The 23,332-nt window shown below is 46.7% G+C and overlaps 1 protein-coding gene across 6 annotated transcripts in view; it reads left to right on the top strand.

Annotated features, from left to right (window-relative positions):
• Nucleotides 1-681: 681 nt before the first annotated feature.
• The window catches only part of Rtel1 (regulator of telomere elongation helicase 1), a 40,022-nt gene continuing 17,371 nt past the window's right edge, over nt 682-23,332 (top strand). For 3 of the 6 annotated variants that reach the window (XM_041641816.1, XM_041641814.1, XM_041641813.1), the window contains exons 1-14: nt 682-811; nt 2,213-2,443; nt 3,703-3,898; nt 4,232-4,325; nt 4,806-4,887; nt 5,118-5,178; nt 9,478-9,553; nt 11,518-11,602; nt 15,028-15,093; nt 15,919-16,072; nt 19,189-19,227; nt 19,297-19,375; nt 20,752-20,849; nt 22,843-22,898. In XM_041641816.1, the coding sequence (XP_041497750.1) occupies nt 2,342-2,443; nt 3,703-3,898; nt 4,232-4,325; nt 4,806-4,887; nt 5,118-5,178; nt 9,478-9,553; nt 11,518-11,602; nt 15,028-15,093; nt 15,919-16,072; nt 19,189-19,227; nt 19,297-19,375; nt 20,752-20,849; nt 22,843-22,898 (1,188 nt within the window). In that variant the 5' untranslated portion in view covers nt 682-811; nt 2,213-2,341. Of the gene's footprint in view, nt 812-2,212; nt 2,444-3,702; nt 3,899-4,231; nt 4,326-4,805; nt 4,888-5,117; nt 5,179-6,261; nt 6,396-9,477; nt 9,554-11,517; nt 11,603-15,027; nt 15,094-15,918; nt 16,073-19,188; nt 19,228-19,296; nt 19,376-20,751; nt 20,850-22,842; nt 22,899-23,332 lie in introns of those variants that run through there. The other 3 variants (XM_041641817.1, XM_041641818.1, XM_041641819.1) reach the window with 3 other exon arrangements.

Below are 23,332 nucleotides of genomic sequence, written 5' to 3'. Positions count from 1 at the left end.
CCTAGTAGACTGTCAACTAGTGCTAGGTGCTGGAGATTTAGAGGATTTACCCTGATTGCTGGGGGGGGGGGGGGGGGGGGCTGTGGGTGGGTGGGGACTTGATTGGTAAAAAAGCTGGATCCAGCCTAAGTGAGAGAGAAGGTAGTGAGGACTCTTAATCGGGAGTCCTTTAATCCCAGCACTCAGGAGGCAGAGGTAGGCGGATCTCTGTGAGTTCGAGACCAGCCTGGTCTACAGAGCTAGTTCCAGGACAGGCTCCAAAGCCACAGAGAAACCCTGTCTCGAAAAAAAAAAAAATCGGGAGTCCTAGGCGAGATGCAGCCATTTATGGATTTTATATAAAAGTGATATTCATGCTCCAGCTGTGAAAAGATGCCTCTTGTGAGGCGAGGTCAGCAACACGAGAAAGCCAGGATCTGTGCGGACAATGGTGGCCTGGCCAAGTGAGCTAGTAGACGACAGAGGATTGAGCTCACGATGCAGACGTGGAAGACGAGCAAGATTCTAGATGATGGCAACGGTAGGTGCTCTGGCTAGACTACATATGCGGCCAGGTCCCCTGCGCGAAACCGGCGCTCTGGCGTCCAAGGCGGGAGAACCTGCAGTGCGAGAGGTTGGGGGAATTGTTTCCGCCCGGACGGCAAAGCAGAGGACCGGAAAGGAGGAGGCGGAAGTACAGCTATTAGCCGCAGTGCTTGGATCAGCCCGCGAAGTTCTAATCAACCTACTGCGGAAGACACGGGAGTAGGCGTCCTCACAGCTGTTTGATCCCTCGAGACCCGAATTCCGGAAGGCACCCCCACCGAGACAGGTGAGCTGGGAGTCACTTAGGTCCTGCCACTGGCAGTTTTATCTGCGTGGTCCCTGGACGGAGGTTATAAACTAGGCTCTTGCCGGTTCTGGAGCGGCCGCGGTGCACTCTGGGGCGGTTGGGGGGTGGGGGGAGGCTCTTGCTCCCAGTAGAATCTAGCAAGAGGCGCCTTGCTTGCCTGTAAGGCGGAGGATTTACGCTCTCCTGCCAGTCAGTCCCATCTGAGAGTGGACTCGGAGGTCTGGAGAAGTTGAGTGATTGCTAAGGGTTGCACAGCTTTACATACCATGATTCTGTTTCGGTACATCCCCTGTCCCGCTTGAGACAAGGTATCTATCTCCACATAGCCTTGACTATCTTGGAACCCTTTCGAGTGCTGGGATCAGAGGCACGCGCCTCCACACTTGGCCTGGCTCGCGACTTCATCTGCACTTGGGTGTCCACCTGGGCTGAGTGGCGCATGACCCCAACCTTAAGAGCTACAGAGGCAGGAACGCCTCAGTGTGCCGGCCCAGGCCACGAGGGATGCTGCCAGGATCTTAGTCGCAGGCTTCTTGTGAAGAGTTTCGGGTAGAGCACATAGATTGTGGATTGTGCTTGGTCTTGTTCAGGTGCCTGTTGTTTTGAGAAGTAGCTTTTTTTTTTCAAAGTAGGGCCGAATTTTGTGAGTCAGGAGATCATTCAGTTGATATCTTTACCGCTCCCAAATGCCTTTTTCTTTTCTTTCTTTTTTCTTTTTTTTTTTTCTTTTTTGAGACAGCGTATCTACATAACCCTAGTTGTCCTGGAACTCACTGTGTAGACAGGGTTGGTTTCAAACTCACAGAGATCTGTCTGTCTCTGCCTTTGGAGTGTTGAAATTAAAGTGTTCTCTGCCTCTGCCTTCCAAGTGCTGGGATTAAAAGCGTGTGCCACCATGACCAGCTCCAAGCTCCTTTTTTTTTTTTAAAGATTTATTTATTTATTATATATACAACATTCTGCTTCCATGTATGCCCACACGCCAGAGGAGGGTGCCAGATCTCAGTACAGATGGTTGTGAACCACCATGTGGTTGCTGGGAATTGAACTCAGGACCTCTGGAAGAGCAGCCAGTGCTCTTAACCGCTGAGCCATCTCTCCAGCCCCTTTTTTTGGTTTTTTCGAGACAGGGTTTCTCTGTGGCTTTGTAGCCTGTCCTGGAACTAGCTCTGTAGACCAGGCTGGTATCGAACTCACAGAGATCCGCCTGCCTCTGCCTCCCGAGTGCTGGGATTAAAGGCGTGCGCCACCATCGCCCGGCCGCCAAGCTCCTTTTGATAGGAAATAACAGGCCTTCTGACCTCCACAGCAATAGCTACCTAAAATGATTGGTGTAGTGGCCCGTGGCTACAAAGCCTTTTTTCCTTGTCTTTGTTGTAGAGAATTTCTGCAGAGAGAAAACTGGTGCCACATGTTGTCAGCGCTTGCCTGGAGTGACTGAAACCCTGAGATGTTCAGAGGGGTTTGTCTGATAGGCCCACCACTGAGTCCTGTTGAATATAGCCTGATATGCCCAAGGTAGTCCTGAATGGTGTGATGGTGGACTTCCCTTTCCAGCCCTACCAATGTCAACAGGAGTACATGACCAGAGTGCTAGAATGCCTCCAAAAGGTAAAGCTACAGAGCCCGACTTTTCTTCTAGGGAGGGGATGATGCGGGTGCACCTCCAGCAGACCCCACTACACCCCCACCCACATCCATTCCAGACAGGCTCTGGATATGGATGCACCTCCAGCAGACCCCACTACACCCCCACCCACATCCATTCCAGACAGGCTCTGGATACGGGTGCACCTCCAGCAGACCCCACTACATTCCCACCCACATCCATTCCAGACAGGCTCTGTCTGCATTTTTTGGTCACTAGAACTTCTGGTTAGGTTAATGGAGACTATAACAAGTGAATGAAAGAGATAATTCCAGATAGTGATAGCTCTGAGAATGTCTTGGTGCCCTTTCTGAGTAGATGGTGTTTGTGTTGAGTTCGGTGGCTAGGAGTGACTACCATTTGGGATCTGGAGGAGTGTTTCTCTGCAGAGGAGCTGGAATACCCAGTTCTCTCTCTGAAAAAAAAAATCTTTGATTTTTCTTTTTTTTTTTTAAAATTTTTAAATTTAATTTTATTTTTTGAGGCAGGATCTGTTTCACCATAGCTGACCTGGATAAGCCAGGCTGGCCTCCAGCTCACAGAGATCTGTCTGTCTCTGCCTTTGGAGTGTCGGGATTAAAGGCTTGTATCACCATGGTTGACTTTTTTGTTTGAGACATGAAAAAAAATCTTTAACTATTAGAAGTGTGTGGGGCAGATAACTTTCACTGAGTTTTTAAGGTGCCCTCTTGTGTTCTAATCACCGTTTTCCTCAGATGTCTTGCTCAGCTCCCATCTGATATCTGGAATGTAGGCCATCAAATTCTGTTTAGGTAGGGTGAATGCCTGGGCCCAGAACTGCAGAACAGCTTCCTATTTTGAGACCTGACACCTAATTAGTCATCTAACTATTTTAGGCTGAAATATACTGTCAGGTTTTGGGTAATACTCTGAATTTATTTCGCTAATGAGGGCAGTCTTTTTTTTATATATTTGTTTGTTTTCTGAGACAAGGTCTCTTTACATAGCCCTGGGTGTTCTGGAGCTTACTATGTAGACCAGCCGGGCCTCAAACTCACAGAAATCCACTTGCCTCTGCCCTCTCTGTGTACCACCATACCTGCCTACTGAGGGCAGGCTTAACCTATGGCTTTTAGGGCAGAAGTGGAAAATGTCAAGAGCTAATTATGTCCTCTAGGCGTGGGCTGGGCATCTAAGAGCATCTTACTTTCCCGTTTCTCCACACCCTGTTTTTCCTCTCATTGTCGCTGACTCCATTTAGAGAGTGAATGGCATCCTAGAGAGCCCCACAGGCACGGGGAAGACACTCTGCCTCCTCTGCACCACACTGGCCTGGCGGGAACATCTCCGCGACGCTGTTTCTGCCCAAAAGATTGCTGAGAGAGTTCAAGGTGAACTCTTTGCCAGTCGGTCTTTGTCGTCCTGGAATGCTGCTGGCGCTGGTGGAGACTCGATAGGTGACCCTTATCTCCTCATCCCCACCCCCATCATTCCTGTTCTCCTATGTGGATTATAGGGAAGGGGAACCTGGGACAGGGCCAATCCACCTATGCTTCCACTATCTCTGGAGCAGAATTTAATAGAGGAGAATTTTGTGTCATCCATGTTACTTACCATTCTGGGTGTACACCTGGGGTCAGAGCTGTTTTCCTGGAATTAGGGTACCATAGCAACCCACACTGTTTAGCGTCAGGTTTGTGGATGTCTGCAGGACTGAGCTCAGTGCTGCGTGTGTAAACACACATGAAGATGTTTCCTCACAGCTACCCCCTTTCCTTATGCTTGTGCAGCTTGCTACACAGACATCCCAAAGATCATCTATGCTTCCAGAACTCACTCACAGCTAACCCAGGTCATCAGTGAGCTTCGGAACACTTCCTACCGGTATGTCAGCATGTTCACACCTCAGAGATTATCTGGATAGTGATCTTGGTTTGGAGCCGATCCACAGCCAGCTGGGTAGATAGAGACTGGCTGGTTTTGACATACATTACTTGTGGAAAAGCAGCTTTGAACTTTGAACTTATGACTGTCCTTGCTTTTGAACCCTGGGTTTTTTGTAGGGCTGTCATGTTGCCTGTGGGTAGAGTCCCACAAGGCAGCTTTGCCCATGATGGAAGAAGAATGCCTTTTGCCAAACTTCATCTGAGTCTTGGTATCTAGCTATGGCTCTCGTGTGGAAGAACTTGTACCTTAGGTTGCTCTGTCCGGTTTTCCTTGCCTTCCCACATTCTAGCCTTTTTGTTTCCTTTTCTATTTTCTGTGTGCTCCCATTTGTCTCGAGATATCTCATGCTGCCGGGCCATGTTGTAATCTGCATGTTCTGAGGCTCTTCATGGACTCTTCTCTTCTTCTTCTTGTCAGGCCCAAAGTGTGTGTGCTGGGCTCCCGGGAGCAGCTGTGTATTCACCCTGAAGTGAAGAAGCAGGAGAGTAACCACATGCAGGTGAGCTTTGGGGCACTCAGTTTCCATGATTCTACTGATTGGGTGGCGCCTGGATCTTAGAATCCAGAATTATGCTCCTACAGATGCTAACCCTGGCTGTTGTGCTCCCTGCTGGGCTGCGTCAGGGCTTAGAGAACACAGGGAAGAATGACAAAGGGAAACTGGTGGTGAGGGCCAGAGATGGACCATTCCTTAGCCATTCTAGGTGAGCTCTGTCTTCCCTCTTACAGATCCATTTATGCCGCAAGAAGGTAGCAAGTCGCTCCTGTCATTTCTACAACAATGTGGACGGTAAGATCACCTCCTGTAAGCTGTTCTTTCCTACTGTTGTCAGAGTTTGGGTGAGTTCAGTAGCACCATAACCTATCTGCTTTACCCTGTGGGACAGAGAGTGGCTATGTACCTAGGTACTGTCTTTCGGATGTGAGGGTTGCCTGCATTGGTGTTATATGGAGAAAAGCTCATGCAGTTCAGGATCCAGCACTCAGGAATGGCTCGCACCATCCGGTGACCTGTTCAAACAGGGTTCAGTTCAGGATCCAGCACTCAGGAATGGCTCACACCATCCGGTGACCTGTTCAAACAGGGTTCATATTGAGTACCTGCTTTCCGTCTGGGAGCCTGGGCTATACCTGACAGAAACGCCTTTGACCAGTCTCCCAGAGAACTAGAACACGGAGTCTCCTATAAGTTGCTCAGTTGACAGTGTCTCCCAGGTGTCATGACTTGGTGCCAAGAGTTAAGCATAGCTATCTTCCCCGAAGTTTCTCTCCTCCCTCTCTTTCATTTGCTGGCTTGTGACAAGACAAGCTTCTTACTGTGTCCCTCATTGTTTTCTGTAATCTGGGGGGTCAGTCATACCTCTGCGTAACTGGGGGCTTCAATCTCTATAGGACTAGACTTCCTTTTATTTCTTGCCCTGATATGGAGGCTGAGATTCCCATATAAAGTAGGTGGGCTCTGGAGCAGTCTTAAGGCTTTGATGATCTGAGGGCTACTGTCTTCTTTGATGCTTATTGAGTGCCCAGGGCACTAGGATTGAGGTCTTTGCTTCTTCTGTCAAGCCTGAAGCCTGAGCTCAGGGGAGAGGGTCTCCTATCACCCAGAATCTTTGTTGAGCCTCTCGGATAAGAGATAAGATATGACATGGCTCTGTGGTGAGCTCCTCAGCTGTGGTCCTTCTTGCCTGCTTTGTTTTTTGGTCTGATGTCACTGAAGACTCTTAGTTGTCTCAATGTGTAGTTGTCCAGGCCTGGGATATGGGTGTGTAACTGTGGCAGCCCTCGGGTCTCTGTTTCTGGATACTGTGAGTATGGACCTAATAACCATTTTGAAATTCTCCATGATCAGAGTTGTCATTCCCTGTCCTTGTTAGCTTCCTAAAGGGATCTGTGGGAAACAGGACGGTATGTACAGACAACACCAAGCATTTCTGCAGTGGCCTGCTTACAGATAGTCCTCTGGCCTGTGGCCACTCTCCTGTCTCCTGGTGGGAGACTGCTGACTATGTAAGTTCTTCCATGGGTGTTGGGTTGTCTGGGAGGTCTGCCTGCCTGCCTTCCTGCCTGCCTGCCTTCCTGGCTGCCTGCCTTCCTGGCTGCCTGCCTGCCTGCCTGCCTGCCTGCCTTCCTGCCTGCCTGCCTGCCTTCCTGCCTTCCTGCCTTCCTGCCTTCCTGCCTGCCTTCCTGCCTGCCTTCCTGCCTTCCTGCCTGCCTTCCTGCCTGCCTGCCTGCCTGCCTGCCTGCCTTCCTGGCTGCCTGCCTGGCTGGCTGCCTGCCTGCTTTCCTGCCTGCCTGCCTGCCTGCCTGCCTGCCTGCCTGCCTGCCTGCCTGGCTGCCTGCCTGCCTTCCTGGCTGCCTGCCTGCCTGCCTGCCTGCCTGCCTGCCTGCCTGGCTGCCTGCCTGCCTGCCTGCCTGGCTTCCTGCCTGCCTGCCTGCCTGCCTGCCTGCCTTCCTGCCTTCCTGCCTTCCTGCCTGCCTGCCTGCCTGCCTTCCTTCCTGGCTTCCTGCCTGCCTGCCTTCCTTCCATTTCTTTTTTCCTTCCTTCCTTCCTTCCTTCCTTCCTTCCTTCCTTCCTTTCTGTATATGATGTTTTGCTTTTTTGTGTTTCTGTGTATCACTTGAGTGCCTGGTGTCTGCAAAGGCAAGAAGAGGGCATTGGATCCCCTGAATTTGAGTTATTGACAGTTGTGAGCTACCATGTAGGTACTGGAAATCAAACCTGGAACCTCTGGATAGCAGCTAGTTCTCTTAACTGCCAGCCATCTATCCAACCCCACCTACCCCCTCTTTTGGTCTTCCAGTTTCTACCGTCCAAGTACTAGGATGATAGGCATGTGCCAGCATCCCTGGCTTATGCAGTGCTGGGGATTAATCCACAGTTTTGTTGTGTATAGGGAAGAGTTCTACCAACTGAACCACATCTCTAGCCCTGGAAGGTGTTCTGTCTTCTCACCTTGTCCATCTCTCTGCTTACAGCCCTCCTTTCTGGTTCTGCCTCACCTATCCCTTGACCTGTGCTTGTCTGATTCATTCATTCTCTCTGTCTCTCTGCTCCATCCTGGCTTCCTCCAGTCACACTCCTGGCAAAGGAGGTGGATATAAGTGTTCTTGTATAGTTCCTGTGGGAACATCCTGGTCAGTTTTCCACACTGTGTAGGTCAGTATTTTGATGCCTATAAGCTTCATGTTCTGATCTACATCTATCATAACTCGGATCTACATTGTCCTTTCCCTTTACAGGTCTCAAGGGGTGAGGGAGTTTTGACCACAGCAATGGTCCTGAACCCCTTCCTCAGAGCTCTGTTCCTTTTGAGAGAAAGAAGCCATTCCACCTGGCTTAACAGCTCTGACCTCTCTGTGTCTTAGGCTTCTTGGCTTAGTTTTATGCCCTACAAACCAGCTCCTTTTGCACTTATCTTTGGTTGTCTCACTGCTTGGCCTTTTGGATGGCTGCTTACCTGTGAACTTGCTTGTCTGTTCTTGCAGGCTCATTAGCTGGCCAGTGTTGCCTATCTTTGGAATAGGAAGCAGCCCCATGGAGGCTTCTAGAGGAAGGTTTCTTAGGGTTTATTTTATCTTATAGTTTGTGGTACATCATCTAGGGAAGCAGGGTAGGAAATTCAAGGTAGGGACCTGGAGGCTGGAAGCAGAAGCTGTGGAGAGATGCTGCTTACTATTTACTTGTCTTACTTTCATGTAAGGACCAGGTGTAGTCAAAAATTTCTGTCCTACTCACTCCTGCAGCCGTTCAGTCCCAAAGAAACACACAGAGGCTTATCTTAATTATAAACTGTTTGGCCTATTAGCCCAGGCTTATTATTAACTAGCTCTTACAACTTAAATTAACCCATAATTCTTGTCTGTGTTTAACTGCATGGCTTGGTACCTTTTCTCAGTGAGGCATTCTCATCTTGCTTCCTCTGTGTCTGGCTGGTGACTGCATCTCTATGCCTTTCCTCTTCCCAGAATTCTCTTAGTCTGGTTGCCTTGTCTATACTTCCTGCCTGGCTACTTAAGGACCTTTCTGCCTTGTGCCTTGTAGCCCGCACAGATGGTTCCTATTCCTAAGCTGCTGTTGTAAGAAACGGAATGGACTACAAGTTGAACTGGGTAGGCTCTACCTGAGTGCCCTGCTTATGGCATTCAAGGTGTCAGCTTTTTTGGTGCCAGTCTCAGGTCCACTGATTGGTAGAAAGCTAGGGCAAGCAGTACTGTTTCATTCATTCATTGTTTATTTACTCATTATTGTTATTGTTATTATTATTGGTTTTTAGAGACAGGGTTTCTCTGTGTAACAACCCTAGCTGTCCTGGAACTTACTCTGTAGACAAGGCTGCCTTGAACTCACAGAGATCCGCCTGCCTCTGCCTCCTGAGTGCTGGATAAAGGCGTGCATCACCATGCCCAGCCTATCTTTTTTTTTTTTTTTTTTTTGGATTTTTCGAGACAGGGTTTCCTTGTAGCTTTTGAGCCTGTCCTGGAACTAGCTCTTGTAGACCAGGCTGGCCTCGAACTCACAGAGATCCGCCTGCCTCTGCCTCCCGAGTGCTGGGATTAAAGGTGTGCGCCACCAACGCCCGGCCCCAGCCTATCTTTTATGCTCTGCAAACGATGATGAAAAGTTGTGAGCCTCAACCATCTGTAATGAGGTCTGGTGCCCTCTTCTGGCCTGCAGGCATAAATAAACAGAACATTGTACACATAATAAATAATATTAAAAAAAAAAAAGAAAGAAAGAAAAGCTGTGAGCCTGTGGACTGCTCTGCCATACTCTGCCTCAGGGAGGCTTATGGTCTTTCCTGTCCTGTTTTGTGATGTCCAAGGGTAGACCGGCTGCTTGGGACCTTGTGGAGATATTGGTACTTTAGACTGCTACCTGTCTCCCAAATACAGAGCAGGGCTCTTTTGAGATTACTTCAGGTTATGGTCTCTCCTGGGGAGATGTACCAGAAAGAATCTGGTAAGTTCAAAAGTTACAGAATGCTGTATTGCCTGCTTAGTAGGTGTTCTTGTGCCCTGGGTGTCTCTTGGGGTCTTTGGACACTCAGATCGATCCTGAGCATGAGCTGACTCTATATCTTACCTGCAGAGAAAAGCCTGGAGCAAGAGTTGGTAACCCCTATCCTGGACATTGAGGACCTTGTCAAGAATGGAAGCAAACACAAGTGAGACCTCTCCCTGTGAGCCCAAGGCTGTTTTATCCTTCCTTGATGACTCTCATATGGGAAGACATAGTGTTTTCTTTTCTGTTTATGAAACTAATAATGTGAAAAAAAATTTAAGCAGTTCTGAGGAATGTAAGGTGAAAAATATGAAATCAGCTCCTGTTCCCTGTCCTTGAGCCCACTCCAGGAGGACCATTGTGAACAGTATCTGCTTGTACAAGCCCAGTGTTGTTTGTGCGTATTCTCTAAATGCTCTCTGACTTACCATGAATGGCTTTCCTTATGGTATATGAAGCTTAACTCCCTTTCTTCTGCAGATAGTAAATCTGTGGGGTTTTGTTTGAGACAGTCTCAATCCATACTGACTTAAAAGGTTTGCTCTGTAACTGAGAATGACCCTCAGCTTCTGATCCTCTTGCCTTTACCTCTCATGTGTTGGGATTATAGGTGTGCACTGCCAAGCCTGACTATACATCTATGACTTGTAGTTTTGTAGATTGAAGTGGTGTGAACTTCAACACCCAAGGCTGTGTGTAGTCTTTGCTTGTGAGGCCCTGGGGTTCCAATCCCATACTGCAAAAAAGAAAGATTGAGACTTGAGACTTTGCTATACTAAGGAAAAAGCTTTCTTTCTTCCTTCCTTCCTTCCTTCCTTCCTTGTATTTTATTTCCTATATTTCTTTTATTTCTATGGCCTGTGCCCAGGAGTGGGGCTAGATTTTGTTTTTATGGAGGGGTTTTTTGTTTTTGTTCTTGTTTTTTATTTAGGCAGAAAAATAAATAAATCCAAGCTGACTTAGAGTTCACTGTGTGACCAAGATGATCATGAATCCACCCCCACCCTGTTTTATACACACCCTGCACGTGTGTATAGTGTGTGTAGGTGTACACTCTTGGGTGTTGGTTCTTGCTCCCCCTCCCCCCAGACAAGGTTTCTCTGTGTACCTTCTGTTGCCTGTCCTGGAACTAGCTCTTGTAGACCAGGCTGGCCTTAAACTCACAGAGATTCTCCTGTGTCTGTATCCGGAGTGCTGGGATTAAAGACATACGCCACTGCCATCCGGCTGGTTCTTGCTTTCTACCTTAAGATAGAATCTCCTGTTTATCACTGAATATGCCAGACTAACTGGCCCAAGAACTTAGAAGAATTATCCTGTCTCTGTCTCCCATTTTTCTAAGATTATAGTTTCTGGCTTTATATGGATTTTGGGGATCTAGACTGTGTTCTTGATGCTTACATGGCAAGCACATTACTCCCTGAGCCATTTCACAGCCTGATGACCTTGAACTGAGCTTCAGGCTTTCAATTTTTTGCCATCAGGTTGGGTTTATTTGGTAGATGGAATTGAACCCAGGGCTGTATATATCAGGCAAACATTCTAATAACTCATTCTAATAACAACCATTATTTTTTTTGTGTGTGTGTGTGTGGTGTGTATGTGTGTGTGGTTGGTGTGGTTGTGTGGGTGTCAGAGGACAGTTTGTGGAGTTGGTTCTCTTTTTCCAACTGTATATGGATTCTAAGAATTGAACTGAGGTTATCAGGTTTATATGGCAAGTGGTTTACTTGCTGAGACATTTCCCTGACCCCATCGAGTTTTGGGTTTGGGGATTTGTTTGTTTTGAAATGTTCTCAGTATGTGACTCAGTACTATGATCCAGAGCTCATTTTTAAGGTCAATCTGACCTGATCAGATCCCCTTACTTCTGCCTCATAAATGCTGAGAATAAAGATGTGTACCACCAAGCTCAACACCCATTAAATTTTAAGACAGGTGATACCTTTACATATTGACAAAAATCACATGGGCTGCCCTTTTTCCTAGGTACCAATTTCTTTGAGGCTCTGGGTACAGAATGAGAGTCTCTTCCTTCATCAGAGGGCAGAGTGCTCATGTAATAGTTCACTTTTTGCATATCCTGTGAAGGGACTTACAGGGTCTTCTGTCTCCTTTTACATCCAGAGTGTGCCCATACTACCTTTCTCGAAACATGAAGCAGCAAGCTGACATCATCTTTATGCCATACAATTACTTGTTGGATGCTAAGGTGAGGAGGTCGTGTTGTCTTTGTCCAGGGTTGTCCCTAGGCTTTAGAGGGGCTGCCTGAACTTTTGTTGTTAGTCCTCAGATAGCAACTGTGGAGAGGAGGCTTCTTTTCCTTCACTGTCCAGAGTCAGCTATGAATTACCAGAGCTAGGGGTTCATCATTCTTAGCTACCTGGGCATAGACAGGCTAACTAGAATGGGAAGAGCCAATGTTTGCCTCCTTGGTTTTGACAGTTCGTCTCAGTCACTTTCAGATCAGATCATAGGAAGTTCAGATAACAGAAACTTGAGCATTTTTGCCCTCTCTAATGTTCTGTTTGTTTGTCTGGCATCTTTTTGTGCACTACTCATTTCATTTAATATAGCTAGAATTTTTCAATTATGTCCAACAGTGAAAAAAATATATATATATAAAGTGTGTGTGTGTGCAAATACATGTGCATTGTGTACGTGGATATCAGAAGATAATTTGGAGGAGTTAGTTCTCCCTTCTACCATTTGAGACTGAACTGAGGTCTTCAGACTTGACAAGTGCCTCTACCCACTGAACCTTCTTGCTGGTTCTCAAGGATTTTTTTCCCCCCTAACATGTGGACAAATATATCTAAGGTTGACTTCTAACCTGCTATATAGCTGAGGGTGGCTTTGCACTTTTGATTCTTCTACTTGTACCCTCCTGAAGTTTGCAATTGTAGGCATGTTCTACTAGGTCTGTTTTATGTAATGTTGGATATAAAACCCAAGGCTTCATGCATGTTAGGCAAGCACTCCCTTAGTCTTCTTGGCTCTCATAGCTGAAGGTATGCTCCATGTGTTCAGTAACCTTTACTGTCAGTAATAACTTGGTGGGCATCTTTTGTTTTGAATCCCTGTGGTAAATATTCTCAAGAACCTACAGTGCATCTCATGTCTAGAGTCGGGGGAATAGATAGCAGAAGATGCTGTTGGAGGTAACCAGAGTAGACAGAAAGAAGCTCCAGTGGATGTGGAACCTGCCATCTTGCTGGCCTCAGCTTGGCAGTTTTGAAGAACTAGGTTAGCAATCATTGCAAAATCCAGAATGGCGGGTACGTGTGCACAGCTCAGTGAAGTAGTGGTTACCATAGGTTTCTGACATACTCACCAAAGGAGTTCAGTGGGGTTTTTATCTGATCTTCAAAATATGGTGTTGGAATAGGTGGATTATTCATTTGGAAAAAATGAGTCTTACTCCTTCTCACTGTGCAAGTCTAAATGCAAAGGCGAAGACTGAAAGTTCTTGAAGGAGTAGGGGAGTCTATGCAGCTACAGAGTACGTTAAGATTTTGTTTATTTATTTGGTTTGGTAATTTTTTAAAAATTTTTGGAACATCATCTCTATATCCTAGTCTAGCTTGAAGTCATGGTCCTGTTGAGTGTGGGGTTATAGGTGTGTGACTCTGTGCCTGGCTTGAGGCTGGCGACTCTTTATTTCATACTCATTTTCATAGTATTAGTCATAAAGAAAAATTAAAAAGTTAGACTTCATCAAAATTTCAAGCTTAGACTCTTTGAAAGAATTAGGAAAATTAAGGTTTTATTATTTTGAAACAGGGTCTCATTTTGTAGTCCTGGCTAACCTGGAATTCACAGAAATTTGTCTGCCTCTGTCTCCTGATTGCTAGAGTTAAAGGTGTGTATATCACACTCTTGAGAGGTTAGTATAAACTCTACCATCAGCTTTTCCTTTCAGTAGTATTAGTTAAATTTAAAAGAAAGTTGTGAAGTATTTGTGTGTGAGTGTATGTACGTGTACATATGTACATGTAGTATATAGTGCACACGTGGAGGTAAGAGGACAACTTGCTAGAGCTGGTTCTCTCCTTCTACAATGTGGTCTCAGAGATTGAACTCAAGGCTTGGCTGTTATATGCCTTACCTTCTGAGCCATCTTTGGTACTTTTACTGTTAGTTAAATTTTTTTTTTTAGCATTAATTGTCATTGAGCAGAGGCAGGTGGATTTTTGTGAGTTCAAGGCCAGTCTGTAAGAGCTTGTTCCAGGACAGCTAGGACTGTTACACAGGAGAAACCCTGTATGAAGTGTAGGGCAACTGGAAGTCCCGGCTGTGGCTGGTGGACGTGTGGACCATGCAGTAGCTCTGTCAACACAGTTTGTCAGTGCTGGAGCTTACTTACAAACACCAGAAGTGGGAAGCAGGTCCAGGAATATCCCTATAGTAGACAATGTCAGCAGTGCAGTGTTTATACAAAACCCACATCTGTCAAAACCTAGCTGTGGTACTGGAAGCTGTCTCAATGGTTAAGAGCACTGGCTTCTCTTCTGGAGAACCTGGGTTTGATTTCCCTGAACCCAGGGTATCTCACAACTCTCTTACTAGAGTTCCAGGGGATCTGATGCCCTCCTGGCCTCACTGCATGCATGTAGTTCACAGATGTACATACTGGCAAAACACCCAGACACATACAATAAAATCTTTTTTTCCCACAGAGATCCACCTGCTTCTGCCTCCCAAGTCCTGGGATTAAAGGTATGCACCGCCACTGCTTGGCTAATAAAAATAAGTCTTTCCAAAAAAAACATAGCTGTGGTGCTGGCATGGTAATGAATTCCTGTAATCTCAGCACTCTGGAGACTGAGGCAGAAATATCATGAGAGCAAGGCCAGCCCAAGCTTAGTGGTAGAGCAGTTGAGCCTGGTTTGGTGCCTAATGTTACAAAACAAAACAAAAATATAACTATACACTTAACTTGTAGGTCCAGTTCTCTTCCTCTGCTGTCTTATAGGTTCTAGGGATAGGAATCAGGTCATCAGGCTTAAAGGTGATTTTTTTCCTGCCTAGCCATCTTGTTGGAATACCCATCCATCAACAGTACTGTACCACATACATATGGCCACAAGTATCCAACTTTGGTTAGGTTTGGGTAGGTACTTGTAATAGTACTTTCTTATTGGGACTACCAGCCCACAAATAACAACACAGAGACTTACAAATTATGAAAGCTTGGCCCTAGCTTAGGCTTCTTTCTAACTACCTTTCCTCTGTCCTGTATGTCTGATGTCCCTTTGGTGTCTTCCATACACCTAAATTCTGTCCCCTAACTTCCTCTCTCTCTGCCTGGAAGTCCCGCCTATCTCTCCTGCCTAGCTATTGTCCATTCAGCTTTTTATTACACCAGTCAGAGCAACACATCTTCATAGCACAGGATTCCGCAGCAGGTATTATAAATCTGTTTTCCATAGACAGCTTGGAGTGAGTGCCAATCTTCATAGTGGAGTACGAGGGAGAACCTTTGTTCTTTCTTCCATTTTGTGTGTGTGTGTGTCCTGTTTATAATGATTGGTGCCCACCTCATGCCTCAGGTTACCTCTTTTCCTATGTATATAGGGCTGTACTCTTAGCTGCCCTGACTCAGCTCCAGCCTGTGGTATCTTCCCTTCTTTGTAGAGTCGTAAGGCACACAACATTGACCTGAAGGGGACGGTCGTGATCTTTGATGAAGCCCACAATGTGGTGAGTCCCCTTGACTTCTATACGAAGCATTTCCTGTCTCTCCCAGCTTGCCAGATGTCTTCTGGACCCAGGTGCTGCTGCTCCCCTGTGATCTATCAGTGGCCTCACCCGGGCCAGAGACTGGCCAGTTGGGCTTTTTGTGTGCCCTTAGGTGCAGGGTCCTTATGTGAACCTCTTACTGGGCTTCTGCCCTTTTGGCCAGTTGGTAGGGCTCTCCTGGCCCCACTATCGCTTTACCATACTCTGTTGTCTTCCCTACATACCTCTGCTCTTTAGGCTACTTGGCTTGACCCTTAGGAAACTTCTGTAGCAACAGCTGCTCATCTTTGGTGCCAATAGCAACAAGAGTGAGTGGTTCCTGGAGGCCCTCCTGGGTCCCCTGTCCTTTTCATCAGCATGTTACCCCAGTCTCTGTTGTCACTGCTTCCTCGGGGTTGTGTGGAATGAACTTTCTCATCCTTAGTTGCTATGAAGCCTGGGAGGAGACTGCCGGAGAGCCAGGTCCCCAAGCATGACCTTACTTCCTACTTGGCTCCAGGCAACTGTTACTATGGGAATTCTTGGCTGATATGTGGTATCTTCTGACTTTTGAAGCCCAAAATACTGCTTTTGCTGATAAATACTCCAATTAAAAAAATTTTGGTAACTCAAGTGAAATAATCTTTTAAAATATTGGTGAGGGCAGTGAATCATCTTTGGACCAGCTTTGGCTTTACTTTAGAGACCAGGAGCCGAGGCTCTGGGGATTTGGCCGTTGTCTTTCTGCTTCCTGGAGTTCCCATTCTGCCCCCCTCTGCCATAACATGGGTTTACTTTGGCCCTCAGGAGAAGATATGTGAAGAGTCGGCTTCCTTTGACCTGACGCCCCGTGATCTGGCTTCAGGACTGGAGGCTATCAACCAGGTTTTGGAAGAGCAAGCCCGGGTGGCTCAGCAGAGTGAACTCCAGCTGGAGTTCAGTGCAGACACCCCCAGCTCAGGTAAGATTATGACCAAAAATTGAAAAGTGACGCTTGGGCCTATTGGAGGCCAATCTTAGGAGTGGAGCCTGGGCCTATTGGAGACCTATCTTAGTGGAGCCTGGGCCTATTGGAGACCTATCTTAGTGGAGCCTGGGCCTATTGGAGACCTATCTTAGTGGAGCCTGGGCCTATTGGAGACATATCTTAGTGGAGCCTGGGCCTATTGGAGACCTATCTTAGTGGAGCCTGGGCCTATTGGAGACATATCTTAGTGGAGCCTGGGCCTATTGGAGGCATATCATCTTAGAAGTATCTTCTGCATCAGTGCAGTCTAGATAGCTCTCTGTGACATGAGTTTGCTGAGAGACTTGGTTCAGGGTTCCTGTTGTGTGACTTCCTATCTGTTGATCCCAGATAAGGCTCCAATAACAGACCAAAGAAATACTTCTACCCAATCTAATTTAGTGAGTTCCAGGACAGTCGAACTAGATAGAGAGACCCTGTCTCAAAATCAGACAAGAATGACAGTGGGCCACATGAGTAAAGGGTACTCAAGGGGCAAAAGCCTCTTCTCCCTAGCAGTTGTGGCTGCCAGTGTAACCTTGAGGAGGGAGTTTGTGACTCTTGTCCATTTCAGCTTTCTGAGACTTTGAAGTTCTGTGTACTTCCTGAGTCTTATGAACTTCCCTCTTCGCTCCTCTTTCAGTTGTAGGAAAATGCTGTGTAGCATCTTCGTAGACCAGGGAGGACTGCCTCTTTGGATGCTTTCAGTCCTTTTCATTTTCTTTTCTTTGAGACAAGAGTTTCGTGTCCCTCAGACTGGCCTCAAGCTTATGTAGGAAAGAAAGGATGGGCTTTAGCTTCGGGTGCCCTTGCCTTTACCTCCCAGGTGCTGAGATTTTAAACTTAGGCCTCCATTCCTGGTTTATTTGGTGCTGAGATCAAACCCAGCACTTTGTGCGTACCAGGTAAGCATTCTGACAACTGAGCTGTCTCCAGCCATACTTCCAGTGTTTCCTGAAGTCTTTAATCTTTTCCTAGCTAATTTTTTGTTTTGTTTTGTTTGTTGCTTTTTGAGACAGGGTCTCTCAGCATAATCCTGGCTGTCTTGGAACTCGCTATGTAGACCAGGTTTGCCTCAGAGATCTGCCTCTCCTGCCTACTGGGATTAAAAGGCATACATCACCATACCCAGCTCTGCTTTTAATTTTAAAGCAAAGCATAGGTACAGGAAATCAACAAAAAAAAAGTCATCTTTGGCTGCTTTAGTTTATAACCACAGTGTTACAGATACAGAGACAGGTGAAATCTGGTAGCTCACTGGCTTGCCAGCCTAGCCAAAACACTGAGTTTCAGGTTCAATGAGAGACCTTCTTTTAAGGAAATTAAGCTGATGAGCAATTGAGGAAGACAACTGTTACCGTCCTTTGGGCACTATGTGCACAAGTGCTGATAGACACCGATATGCACACAGGCATATATGCATACAGCACACACAAAAGAAAATAGATCACTTATAAGATACATGATGAACTGAACACCCAGGGAACTGCCTCCAATCAAGAAGGAGGTTGGCCATCAAGCCATAGCTCTGCTTCTCTGAGTGGTCTCTTACCCAACTTCTAATTCATCTTTTTTGTTGTTTGTCTTTTTTTTTTTTTTGGTTGTCTTTTTTTCAAGACAAGGTTCCTCTGTGTAATACCCGTAGCTGTCCTGAAACTAGCTCTTGTAGACCAGGCTGGCCTTGAATTCACAGGATCTGCCTGCTCTGCTTACCAAGTGCTGGGATTAAAGGCGTGTGTCACCACCACCCGGCTTATAATTCATCTTTAATGGCTCATGGCTACCTTCTCCTTCCTTTTCTTTGGTAATGTTGTGACTATTTGATGCCTAGATTCAGTAAATTATCAGTTATTTCAAGGTGGTGATGTCTCATTCAGCCCTTTAATTTTATAGCAGCAATAATGTAAAGATTTGTCAGCTCTGTGGTGGCACTGTTCATAGTGGAAAAGATGAACACACACTGCCCATTTCAGTTCTGAAAGCTTGAGTTGATTCTAAATTAGTGATTGCTGTCTTCAGAGGGGAACAGTGTTTAAATAGCATGTCTGAACACTGATTAGTTTTCTCCTTGTCGTAACAAAATACCTAACCAAAGCAACTTAGGAAGAAAGAATTATCTTGGTTCATATTCTCAGAGTATAGCCCATCATAACTGGGGCTTTGTAGTGACGAGGGCTTGAGCAGCTGGTGAGTTTGTAGTCGGGAGTCAAAAGTGAGGGGAGAAGGGAGGGAATGAGAGGGAAGAGAGCGAGAGAGATGCTATTGAACCTCACTTTCTTTCTTGAGACAGGGTTTCTCTGTGTAGCCCTGGCTGTACTGGATCTCTACGTAGACCAACCTGGCCTGGAACTCACAGAAATCCTATTGTCTCTGCCTCCTAGATGTGCACCACACCACCACACCCTGCGTTTTGCTCTCTCTTCCTTCCTTTCCTTTCTTTCTTTCTTTCTTTCTTTCTTTTGTCACCTTTTACTTTTTATTTAGTCTAGAACTTTAGCCAGTGGAATGGCTCTTCCTAGAAACTTCTTTTATGAACAGACATGACCAGAGATTTTTGTCCTAGCTTATTCTCGAGTTTATCAGGTTGACAATATTAACCAATATTAATCATTACTCATCTGTGGTTGACTCAGTATCCCACTGCAATCCTCTTGAAGGTATTCTGTGTCCTGCTAACCTGGCCTAGCCACTGTGCTTGTGATACTCTACTGCTTCCTGCCCAGACCTGACACATGCTAGCCTCCAGCAAGCCCTGGCTTTCCTTCCGATGTTTCATTCTCTTCTCTATCCTCATATGTCCTCATATGTTCTGTCTGAGCGCATGTGAGCACATGCTGATGATTACTGCCCATTAATTATTTTTAAGACTTTCGGGAGCAGAGTATGAAGAACCTCTGTACATGGATGTATTTATGTGTATTTCTAAATGTGAACGTGGGCTCATACTGTTGTGTCCAATTCAAATGTGGATCCCACCTAACCTCTCATCCACCTACCCTTTCTACCACACTGGGAACTCTGGTTCTTGAAGCTAGAACCCTGAGGAATTGTATACCTACTTTCTCACCCAGGGTTCAACATGGAGCTGGAAGACATCGCAAAGCTGAAGAGTAAGTGTTTCTCCTCCTTCCCCTTCGGCTGGACGGGAGGCATGCCCCTGACGTGCCCTTGATCCACAGTGATCCTGCTTCGCTTGGAGGGGGCTATTGATGCTGTCCAGCTGCCTGGGGATGACAAAGGAGTCACCAAACCTGGAAGGTGAGGGACAGATGCTGACCTCATTACCCCAAGTCCTGTTTAGGGTTGGAGGTAGTGTCCTCATGAGGTTCTGTCTGAGTACTTCACCCAGCAGTGGGGTCTGGTTTCAAGTTTCAAGGCTTAAGAAGAGTTACCAGGTTTTTAAAAAGGTTTTATTTTTCTTTCTGTATGTGTGTGGGGGTGTGTGTGTGTGTGTCTGTGTAAATGTGTGCCTCGTGTGCTGGTGGCTGTGAAATTTAGAAGAGGGTGTTGGATGTCTTGGATCTAGAGTTATAGTTGTGAACTACCCTATATGGGTTTTAGAAACCAAACTCAGGTCCTCTGGAAAAGGAGCAAGCACTCTTAACCACTGAGCCCTCTCTCTCTCTCTCTCTCTCTCTCTCTCCCTTTCCTTTCCTTTCCTTTCCTTTCCTTTCTTTCCTTTTTTGATTTTTCCAGACAGAGTTTCTTTGTAGCTTTGGGGCCTGTCCTGGAACTTGCTTGTAGACCAGGCTGGCCTCAAACTCACAGAGATCTGCCTGCCTCTGCCTCCCGAGTGCAGGGTTTAAAGACGTGTGCCATCACTGCCCGGCTCAGTTGCCAGCTTTTTATGTAGTCATTGAAAACATTGGGAGTAACAACACACACTACTGCACAGTGTCTCCTCCAGCTTTTCCCTCCAACTCTCTCTGGCCCCTTGTTGATACATTAAGTGCCAGTTAGAACTAGACTTTTTCTTTGGGACTGTCTGTGCTATTACTGAGGCCTGTGTAGGGCTCTTGGGTTGTTTTTCCTGAACAATTGTAGGTATCCTGGAGAGACTCTAGCTGGGGCTGAGGGGTTGCTTTTATGAGCACACAGCCAGTAGCTGTGCTAGGACCTGGTCTGGGTAATGGATGTTAAAGCATTTTCTGGGGTCTGGAGCTTCCTACCGTCTCCCTGAGCACTAACCTGGGTACTCCCACTTACTTCCAGATAAGCCAGATACACCAACCTGACCTAGGTTCTAGTGTGCCTTCTTGGCCTTCTCTACCTGCACCTGAAGACCCTGCCATAGCCTCCCCTATTCTGTGGCATCTCTTCCCAAGGTTCTTAGAGTTACTACCCAGAGTTATTGCCTCTAAGGACCTGCACTCAGGCCACCCCCGATTGTGGTCTCTCACCCAGGTGCCTGGTGTTTTACTTAGTAGGTCATGATTCTCATGACAGTAACTCACTGTCCTCTGCCTACCAGGAGATTACTGAAAGGAGAGCATCTTATCCCCAATGCTGGTCTTGTTGAAGTACTCAGCAATTATTGATGAGTGCAAGAAATTTGAAGGCCACCCACCTTGTAGGTTCACAGAAACCACAGCCTTGCCTCCTCAGTCTCAAGCTTCTGTTCTTCTCTTTGGCAGCTACATCTTTGAGCTGTTTGCTGAAGCCCAAATAACATTTCAAACCAAAGGCTGCATTTTGGAATCACTGGACCAGATAATCCAGCACCTGGCAGGACGTGAGTCTTGGGTTGCCTATATGGAGGAGTATGTCAGGCTAGTGGTTTTCTTGTAGAAGAACAGGGTGGGGGTTTGTAGTAGGGAGCTGCGGGTTGCATTCTGCCACCCAGCTCCCGCCACTGGCTAGCTTTACCTGAAATAACAACATACAAACTGTATTCATTTAAATAATGCTTGGCCCATTATATCTAGCCTCTTCTTGGCTAACTCTCGCACCTGGACTAGCCCATTTCTAATAATGTGTGTAGCATCCCAAGGTGCGCTTATCGGGAAGATTCTAGCCTACATCCATTCTGGGTCGGAGCTTCATCGCGTGTGCCCGGGAGAGGGGAGCATGGCCTCTGCTCCAGAGAGCAGAGCTGTCGAGTCTGAGCTCACTTCCTCTTCCTCCCAGCATTCTGTTCTGTTTACTCCACCCACCTATGTTCTAACCAATAAAATGGGCCAAGGCAGTTTCTTTATTAGCCAATGACCTTCCTCCATCAGGGGTTATTGTTCCATGTCCAGCAGTCAGCACAGGTTGGAGAGTAGCACTTGGCTCCCAGTGTCAACAGGTCGCTGTCATGCCCTCCTTATGAACAAGAATCCAGTCAGTGAAGCTCCCAACCAACTCACCCTGCGTGCTTGTTTATTTATTGTTGGGTAGTTCTGGAGAGTGAGCCCAGGATCTCATTCATGGTAGGCAATGCTCCATCCCTAGCCCTTGGATTTCTGGGAGAAGTTCTTGCTATATATCTCGGCTTTGAACTTGATCCTCTTGCCTTTGTCTCTAGAGTTCTAAGATTACAGGATTGGCCAGAGTCTTTTTCTGATGGAGACGCGGAGGCGGCAGTGACATTTGGCCAACCTTATGCTCTTTGGCAGCTTTCCCATTTGTGCGTTCTTTCTTTCTTTCTTTCTTTCTTTTCCTTCCTTCCTTCCTTCCTTCCTCTCTCCTTCCTCCTTCCTTCCTTCCTTTCTTTCTTTCTTTCTTTCTCTTTTAGATTTATTTATGTTCTGCTTGCATGTCAAAAGAGAGTTCCGTTCTCTCCGAGTGTACACACGGGGCTCTGCCTCTCTCCTCCTCTCTCTCCCTTCTTCTCTTTCTCCTCTCTCTCTCTCTCTCTCTCTCTCTTCCTCTCTCTCTTTCCCTTTCTTTCTCTCCTTGTTAATAAATTCTTATATGGCTATAAAAAAAAAAAGAGAGAGAGTTCCGAAATTCATTATAGATGATTGTGAGCCACCACGTGGTTTCTGGGAATCGAACTTAGGACCTCTGGAAGAACAGTCAGTGTTCTTAACCCCTGAGCCATCTCTCCAGCTCCCTATGTTTGGTTTCTTACTATAGTATGTCCTAGTTAGTCACCTTTTACGAAGGAATATCAGAGATCTTAGTGGATTAAGTGAGATGTGGTCCTCTCTGACTTCTCCCCCAATTTCCGCCTACTTTGGGAGATCCAGTTTCCAAAGGATAGTGTTTTGTTTTTTTTTTAAATGATTTATTTTATTTTATGTGCTTTGTGTGAAGGTGTCAGATCTCCTGGAACTGAATTTACCGACAGTTGTGAGCTGCCATGTGGGTGCTGGTAATTGAACCCAGGTCCTCTGGAAGAGCAGCCAGTGCTCTTAACCTCTGAGCCATCTCTCCATGCTAGGGCAGTGTTGTTATGGGCTGTTCTGCGGAGTGGGGTGAGGTCTGCAGTACCGCATGCGGCAGTGTCTGCTATGCGCTAGGGGACAGCAGCCTCCCCCCCCCCCCCCCCCACACACACACCATTGGACCTCGCAGTTATTTGGAAGCCTGTACTCCTTTGGGGAGATTCCCCGTATGACTGCTCCTTGACACCAGGAAGAACAGGTCATCTGCCTTCCTTAGCATCCTGTCGTTGATCTTGATTATGGGGAGTCTGGTTACTTCAGCAGACGTGAGGTAGTGAATCTGTGCTGGCTCCTTTTAATGTGGGACTCAGTCTCTTCTGCTTGTGTGGGTGCCAACTCTCCCATGCTCCACAGGTCCTGGTGTGTTCACCAACACGGCTGGGCTGCAAAAACTCATGGACATTATCCAGGTAGGAGACTGCTTTCAATTACTGGGGAGTCTCTGTTTCTGCAGGTGACAGCAAGGGCCTCAGGAAATGGACAAAGGTCCTCATATCACATGACTATGGTTAACAAACCCTTAAGTACCTGTAGACCTCAGTGGGAGGTGACTGAGAACAGATTGGGACATTTTTGACTGTTCAGCGACCAGATACATCAGAGTAGTGCTCTAGGATCAAGGTCCTGTGAAGAGTGAGGTCAGGAGTGATTTAGACTCCACTAGTGCCCCGTGGGGCTAGGCAGGACCTCCTTGTTCATAGCAGCTCCAGATAGATTCAGACTGGGAGAAATCCAGAAGCAAATGACCTGAGTGGCTTCTCAGAGAAAAGACAAACGGGCCCTCTAAGTGCCATGGTCTGTGTGTCCCTAGCACACAGGAATAACTATGGAGCCACCGACAAAG

This window comes from Microtus oregoni, unplaced genomic scaffold (genome assembly GCF_018167655.1).
Source record: "Microtus oregoni isolate MIOR12 unplaced genomic scaffold, Mior012 000071F_ref0000514, whole genome shotgun sequence".
Classification (NCBI taxonomy): Eukaryota; Metazoa; Chordata; class Mammalia; order Rodentia; family Cricetidae; genus Microtus; species Microtus oregoni.
Note: the sequence above shows the minus strand (reverse complement) of the source record. Positions and strands in the feature narration are given on the sequence as shown.